At 38.2% G+C, this 8,264-nt stretch overlaps 1 protein-coding gene across 1 annotated transcript; it reads right to left on the bottom strand.

The window, feature by feature from the left end:
• Nucleotides 1-2,059: 2,059 nt before the first annotated feature.
• DSPP (dentin sialophosphoprotein) lies at nucleotides 2,060-7,933 on the bottom strand. The gene is made up of 4 exons (XM_060147549.1): nucleotides 7,883-7,933; nucleotides 6,747-6,833; nucleotides 5,614-6,612; nucleotides 2,060-5,131 (listed from the first exon to the last, which is right to left on the bottom strand). Exons 1-4 carry the CDS (start codon nucleotides 7,931-7,933, stop codon nucleotides 3,908-3,910), a joined length of 2,361 nt encoding a protein of 786 aa, XP_060003532.1. The 3' UTR covers nucleotides 2,060-3,907.
• Nucleotides 7,934-8,264: the final 331 nt, after the last annotated feature.

Raw genomic sequence — 8,264 nt, 5'->3', positions numbered from 1 at the left:
TTCAGAGGGGAGAGGTTGGGAACATTGAGCTGTTGGCTTTTTTCACTCTCTAGAGGATTTGCTTGCAAGCAGCAGTGAATGGATCACTGTGAGAACACAATGATATTTTCATCTGTGAACTGAGCTATTCTATTCTGTTCCTGTTCCTTTTAGGGAGAGGAAAATTGTTCCTAGTTATTTTGGCCTCAAGTTTTTCAGAACTTCCATTACAAACCATAAAGCAAGTTTGACTTCTGGGACATTCTATTCTAATTAATAATTTAAAATGTATTTACATGACGAGGTATGGATTCTCTAGAGGTTATCTTTTTATAATCTATTTTAGAAAATAGATTTTGGACTTCCCTGGTGGTGCAGTGGTTAAGAATCCGCCTGCCAATGCAGGGGACACGGGTTTGACCCCTGGTCTGGGAAGATCCCACATGCCGCGGAGCAACTAAGCCCATGCGCCACAACTACTGAAGCCTGCGCGCCTGGAGCCCGTGCTCCACAACAAGAGAAGCCACCGCAATGAGAAGCCTGCGCACCGCAAGGAAGAGTAGCCCCCGCTCGCCGCAACCGGAGAAAGCCCACACGCAGCAACGAAGACCCAACGCAGCCTAAATAAATAAATAAATTTTTAAAAAGTGGGAAAGAAACAGAGGTTTTTAAGGAGAAAAGTGAAAGTGAAAAGTAAATGTAATGTACAGCTGAATCACTTTGTTATACAGCAGAAACTAACACACCATTGTAAAGCAATTATACTCCAATAAAGATGTTAAAAAAAGATGACAAAAGTAAATATAAAATGATTACTAGTAGTAATAATGTTTTATAACCCTTTTCTAAACCAATGGCTTTCACATCTTTTTCTTACTGCAACCAAGAGTATATGCATACTTAGACATATTTGTGTATGTATGTATATATAGAGAAATAACACTGTTTCATGAGACACTACACATTATACACTAAAGATTTTTCTTTTTTATTCTTTCATTTTACAAAATGCTGGTCATGTGTCACTAAACTGATATCATGACCTATTAAATGAGTGGCAACCTGCAGTTTAAAAAAATACTACTCTCATGGGCAATATTAGCAGTTTCTTCATTAATCTTTAGTCCAGAAAATAATCTAAAAGCAATTTTATTTTCTAATACCAGACTTCTTGTGTTCAAAGGATCTACCTTTGAGACGTTTCTTGGGAGTGTCTCCTTCATTTTCACCTTGAAGTTATGGACGGAGGTCAACGAAGATATTACAGTGGAAGGTCAGGGTCATAGTGTTCCTTCATGGCTTCTGACATTGGCCCTAGATTCTGAACATCTCCTCTCCCCTGCCCCAGAAATACTTCTTAAGGTGAAGTCTTTATAAGAACTGGCAGGAAATTTATCCCACTTGACTCAGGTGATACCTGCAGAGACTCTCTTTGGACTAGAAATGGAAAGTGATCAGAAAATAGGGACAGGTTAAATACCTAAGGCATTTCATAAAATAAAATACAACACAGCTTTGAAAAAAGAACGTCAATCTGTGTGTAACAAACCAATATTCAAGGTATAGTTTTAGGTTAAAAAGAGTAAGTTAAGCACACTGTGTGTAGTAGACTTCCATGTGTTTTTAAAAGGGGGATATACGTGCTTATATGTGCATAGAATATTTCTGGAAATTTCCACAAGATATTAGTAATGGGAATTGCCTCTAAGGAAGAGAAATAGAAGACTGGGAATCTGGGATGATAGAGATTTAATATTTTTGCCTACCTTTTCATAGTGTTTGAAATTTTTATTTTGTGTATATATACATATTACTTTTTCAATTAAAAAATTAACTTATTTTAGGGAATTCCCTGGCAGTCTAGTGGTTAGGACTCGGTGTTTTCACTGCCAGGATCATGGAACTAAGATCCCACATGCTGCACAGCATGGACAAAAAAAAAAAAAAAAAAAACTAATTAAAAAAAATATGTTGGAGGAAGTAAGTACTCACAAACTCATTAAGATGAAGGGAGTTTTCCTTGTGAACAGTCCTAGAAATAGATGTTTATTATAGCACCAAAATTCATTCTCTCTTTCATTTACATATATTATATAATTTACAAAGAGTTTCATATCCATTGCCTGACTTAGAGCTCATAACAACCTTTCGAAATAGGTAGGACAGTTACTAGAAGCCACAATTTACAAATTGGAAAAAGACAAAAGGGCTAAAGGAGTTAAAACTCTAGAGCACAGTTTAAGGAAAGAAGTTTGGAGTCATGTACATGATTACGATATAGTAGAAACTTGAAATTTTACAGTATTAGGAGTTACCAAGTAGTTTATAAATGGCAGTATTTTGAAAGCCTTCAGCAATATTACTTGCAATATTGATCTCTTAACTAAGAAACTCATGCATAAAGGAGGAAGGAGGCAGGAAAAAAAAAAGCTACTGAAACTCTTTGTGTAAATATGCCCTATAATAGAGCATAAAATTTTCAACCAGTCAGCTAATGACTGGCTGAAAATTAACATTAAAGAAGTTGCATTCAACACTTCGCCGTATAGAATTTTACCTTTGAATTAGAACAAATCTAAAATAATTACCTAAGTGGAAGAGAGATATCACAAATCATCACTCACTAAATCTTGAATAATACCCTAAAGGCTTATGCTTATGGTCATTATATCTCCCAGAGTCCCAGATAAGCCAAATTTACACCTCCAGTCCCTGGGTAATTATTCATAGCAGCCCTTTCATTCTCAAGGGTATCCTAGTTTGGGGATAAATGATTATCCACCTTATTAAATATCACGCTCTAGTTTCATACACCTTTAAGATCCTCATGTTCTAGGGTTAGGGCTTCATCTCAAAACTAAGAAGTACCCTCATTTGTGCAAAATCTGAAGAACCCATGTTCAGATTTTAGCAGCATGTATGACTCTCAGATAAAAAAGAGTAGTTTCCAAAGCAGCTGTGGGCTTTACCAAAGAGATTAAAATAAGAAGGAAGTCTCAGAGTCTGATTTGGTATTTTGGGTTTGTAGGGGTTTAAAGGCAAATGTGAACCAAGTTTGGCTTGGTGAGACTGAGGTGGAAGACAAATAACTGATTCCACTTAGCAGACTTCTGAACAGAGAGTTCAAAAAGTGCATCCCCTCCAGGAGCACTTCATTCATGAGTTTATTTATTAATAGTTGGAGCACATTCTAAGCACTGCCTCAGTTTTGTCAGTAGTTTTGGGGACGTTATGCTCCATTTCCAGCACCTTGCAGGAATGTGATACTATACGTGAGGTTTTGTTTAAACCAGCCTCTGAATTCTTTCCTGCTTAGCGCTCTTTAGAATTTCCATAATTTGTAATTACTCTATTCACTAATTACAAAGATTATTCCCATGGTCCAGGTAGGTTAAATCGTTGCTGTGATTTTTTTTTCATGTTGCAAGTGTATTTCTTCCTTAGAACAAGCAGATGAATTGTAGCCAAGCTGGAGATCATGGTAACAGCATCTTTTACTCAGAGGTAAGCAGACCATCTATCCAGAATATATAATTACTGAAAGATTAAGGCATTAAGATGTGTTTACTTGCTACATTCTCTAAAGCACTTGGCATTTAAATTGAAGTTATTTAGTATGTGATTACTTGAGGTTTCTGTGTAAAATACTAAAGAATATTTTAGTCATTCTTCTATGTTTACATTTACACTTTTAACAAAATCTTTTCTGAATATATTTAACACGCGGGTACACAGATTCTCTCTCTGAGGGTGTTCAGACCTGGCTCTGAATCTGACAATTTGACTATTTTCTTGTTGTTTCTGTTGTTGTTTACATATGTCTTCTCTTTTATTTCTCCCCTTTGTTTACCTTCTTAGAAATCTTTATTTCCTATTAATTACTCACCAGGTTGTTCACAGAAGGAATCTGGTGGAGTTTTCTTTAGTTCTAATCATCACTGGTTGAGTGATTACTGTCACTGCCTTTACTGTCACTATCACTGTCACTACCACCTCCATTGTTGTCGCCGTTACCAGACTTGCTCTTGCTGTCACTCTCATCACCACTGTCAGATGCACTGTCACTGCTGTCACTATCACTGCTGTCACTGTCACTGCTGTCACTGCTATCACTACTATCTGATTTGCTGTCACTGCTGTCACTACTGTCTGATTTGCTGTCACTACTGTCACTACTGTTGCTGCTGTCTGACTTGCTGTCACTGCTGTCACTACTGTCACTGCTATCTAATTTGCTGTCACCACTATCACTGCTTTCACTACTGTCACTGCTGTCACTGCTGTCACTACTGTCACTGCTGTCTGATTTGCTGTCACCACTATCACTGCTTTCACTACTGTCACTGCTGTCACTGCTGTCACTGCTGTCACTGCTGTCTGATTTGCTGTCACTACTGTCACTACTGTTGCTGCTGTCTGACTTGCTGTCACTGCTGTTACTACTGTCACTGTCTGATTTACTGTCACTTTCACTGCTGTCACTACTGTCACTGCTGTCTGATTTGCTGTCACTACTGTCACTGCTATCACTGCTGTCACTACTGTCACTGCTGTCTGATTTGCTGTCACTACTGTCACTGCTATCACTGCTGTCACTGCTGTCACTGCTGTTGCTGCTGTCACTGCTGTCTGAGTTATCTTTGGTGCTGCCTGATTTTCCATTCTTATCACTCCCAATGTCACCATTGACATCACCACCACTATCATTAGCATCTGATGTGTTATCATTATCACCTTCTTCTCCTCCTTTTGAGTCACTGTCATTGCCATTATTACTTGATTCATCAGAGTTATAAGAAGCATCTCCTCGGCTACTGTGGTTGTTGTCACCTTCAGAATTGGTATCATCACTGCCATTAGACTCATCACTGCTGTTGGGATCATCTCCTTGCACGGATTCATCACCAAACTCATAACTGTCATAGCCATCACTGTTACTGTCACTACATGTTTTGCTGGGTCCAAACTTATCTTGAGGTTCTAATTTCTGGCCAGGTCCCTGCATGACGTCAACCTCTTCTTGTGCCTTGACATTTCCTTTGCCCACTATCATTCCATGTTGGCCTTTACTCTCTTTATCTTCATTCATTTTCCCTGCTTCTTTGGTAATATTGTTTCTGTTGCCACTGCTGGGACATTCCATTTCTATTCCCTATGGAAAGATGGAGAAAAGAATGATTAATTAGTGAACATTGTTCTGCAAAATTGCATTGGTTTGAGGAAGACTGACTGGGGAAAGTGGCCATAGAACAGGAGTTCAGCTTCCAGTACTTCAGAAACATCTGTCTGTGAAAACGTGCTTTATTCAGTACTTGAAAGTACTCTGGTGTTTAGATTATAGACCATCCCATTTGTGCCTTTACCCAGTAAGAGCTTTCGTAAACAGTTACGTGCTGCATTAATTATTTAGCATAAGACTTTTGAAGAATTATAACCAAATTTTCAGAGATTTCTGCTTTTTAAAATTGTTCTATAGCAAAGTCTAGTATGGACTCTAGCTTTCCCATGAAATATTCAAGTAATTTAGATGCAAAAATACATGACTATTTGTCATGATTTATTTTCATGCTACCATCATGGAAGGAAGGGGAGAATTTAAACTGCCCTTGAAAGAAACCAGCTTCACAAACTAACCTTAACTTGGTTCTTCCCAATAGCAGGTGGCTCTAATTTTTCAGTGATTCCATTTTCCACAGCTTTGCTTTCTCTGTGATTGGGTTTTTGAGTGTCCTCTATTTTTTGGCTACCATTGTCTCCTGAAATACCGTCAAAATCGTCCTCATTCTTGGAGGTGTTGTGTCCATCAATGGCGTGGGTGTCTTCTTTGTCCGCAGGGTCATCAGCTTCACCACTAATTGAATTTTGACCTAAGCTATTGTCATCGTCACCTTCTGTTTCATGAGGTTGACCCTCTTGGCCCTTGCTGTTGTTACCAGGGCCTTTTTCTCCATTCCCTGTCTCTTCACCTTCATCATCACCAGAGCCCTTGTCTTCATTTTCATCTGCTCCATCCCCACTAGGACTTCCATCAGAATTGTCCAAGGCAACATCTTCTCTATTGCTATCTCCACTTTCCCCTGGTGTTACCCCTGTCTCCTCATTCCCGTTGCTCTCGCCTTCTCTCTGAGGTGTTTCTTCATTTGTATCACCCCCATTTCTACAGAAATTCCCACTTATTTCATCCTCGTGACCTGTGCCATTATTGCTTCCAGCTCCTTGACGTCCATCTTCTTGGACAACAGTGGCATCTTCACTCTGACTTGCATTTCCAACACCCCCATTTTGGGAATTGTTCTCAGTAATCTCATTAATATTGCTCCCATTTGCTGTTCCAGCACTGTCGATGATGCTTACTTGTCCCCTGACGCCATTTGCTGTGGTGCTGTCTTCTTGATGGAGCCCATCATGACCATATGTTTCTGGTTTTCCTTTGCCCCCATTCAGATCCTCAGTATTCCCCTCTTCATTTGCTAACATGGAACGTGCAGAAGAACTTTTCTCTCCCACTTCTGCCCCCTCAGAACCATTTCTCTCTCCTTTGTACCCATCTTTGGTGTACTGTTGCCTTCCTCTTTCATTTTCATGCAGGAGGACACCACTTTTTTTGGTGGTATCATTGGCATTTAACTCATCCTGGAAAAGAGAAACAATGCAAAATAAATTGTGGATACCATCTTAAAGTAAAGCAAACTGAAAAGATGAGCATCAATTTTTTGGAAGTTAGTGGAATCTAAAAACAACTCAGAAACACATTTCACATCCTATACCTGTATCGGCACTTTCAATTCTGCTAGAAGATTTAAATTCACAGATTTGTCAACAGCATGTCTCTCCAATGGCTTGATTTGAGGAACCTACCAAAGTGAAAATACTGGAAATTGAAAACATTCTTATTTTGTGCACATGTGTGCCCACACACGCGCACACACACACACACACACACACACACACACACACACATTTTTCTCCAAATGAAGAAAAAAAGATATAACACAAAGGTCAAAGTATGATCTAATTGGGTAGAAAAGAGAAGTGGCTTGTTATAGGGCTTATGTAGAATTTAAACTTGGCAGTATTCCCAATTTTATTGAAGTATTAACCAGATCACTTAACTGTAGAAAGGGAATAGTCTTTTATAAAAATGAAGAGAGACCTTTGATATTTCTGTACTATGCTTCTTGCAATAGCACCAGACCCACATTAAGTATAATCCTGGCCAAAACCCCTAAGAAAATAGTAGGTGTGACCAGAGCCAGGGAGGAAGCAAAGGCAAGTACTTTGCTACTTCTGTGCCCTTCAGGAGCACAATGAAAACAGTTGAGAAAATTCTCAACTACAGAAATACCAAAGTATTTGGTATTATGAAAACATACCAAAACGTTAACCATAACAGCTGGCTAATAAAATTACAAATGGTTTAATTTTCCTAATTTTTCTTTGTTGGTATTTATCTGTATATTCCAAATTTAACTTTCTGAGTGAAACATCAGTTTTCCCTTTGTTGAAAAAACACATGATTTTTTTTCCTATTTTTCTTTCTTGAAATCTTCCTAAACAATACAGGCTTTGTTGATATTAGAATGAAACTCATAGGGTGTTAGCAAAGATGGACAGTCTCCATGACTTCTAAGCATTAAATGTAAATGAATCTGAGTGAATTTTAAAAGAAATAATCCTTCCAACAAGACAGGAGTTTCAATTAGAACGGCAGCATGAATTGGAGTGCCTATTTGGTTTTGTTGAGACCCCAAATATATCTTGTAAAGTCTTTCATGTAAATCTAAAAGTTTAGACTCAGCTGATCGACAAGGTCTCAAGAAAAAAAAAAAAGTATATATATATAAACGTTAGCTTAAAAGAGATAACAAAGTAAGAAGGATTTTTTTGAGGAAGGCATACTTACTGGAATGGCCCATGCTACTGTCCAGATGCAAAAATATATAATTATCTTCATTTCCTTTAGAAATATTAATCAGTGGCTGATTTTGAAATAAAAAAGAACAGCACAAAATTACTTATAAAGCAAAATATGATAGCCATATAATGTATTATTTTGGTCTGTAAGCATTTGTGTTTTTCCTAGGCAAGGAGTATAGACGCATCATCAGAAGAAGCTGTCAAGACTCAGTGCTGCAGAGCACACCTGCAGTCACAGTGACGTACAATGGCATCATCCAGCTCAGTACTGATGGCGCTACCTAGACTTTTTCTGCCTTTGCCAACAAAGGGGTATAGCCAGGCAGTTACAAAAACCATAACTATAACTTTCTCCTTCTGTTGTTCTT

Source organism: Lagenorhynchus albirostris, chromosome 4, assembly GCF_949774975.1.
Source record: "Lagenorhynchus albirostris chromosome 4, mLagAlb1.1, whole genome shotgun sequence".
Classification (NCBI taxonomy): domain Eukaryota; kingdom Metazoa; phylum Chordata; class Mammalia; order Artiodactyla; family Delphinidae; genus Lagenorhynchus; species Lagenorhynchus albirostris.
Note: the sequence above shows the minus strand (reverse complement) of the source record. Positions and strands in the feature narration are given on the sequence as shown.

What these genes read in the sequence shown, in the direction of transcription:
- DSPP (XM_060147549.1), bottom strand. Translation starts at nt 7,933, where the DNA reads ATGAAGATAATTATATATTTTTGCATCTGGACAGTAGCATGGGCCATT. An exon ending in AATTGAAAGTGCCGATACAG is followed by an intron (nt 6,613 to 6,746) that starts GTATAGGATGTG and finishes TCTCTTTTCCAG; the next exon opens with GATGAGTTAAATGCCAATGA. An exon ending in TTGGGAAGAACCAAGTTAAG is followed by an intron (nt 5,132 to 5,613) that starts GTTAGTTTGTGA and finishes ATCTTTCCATAG; the next exon opens with GGAATAGAAATGGAATGTCC.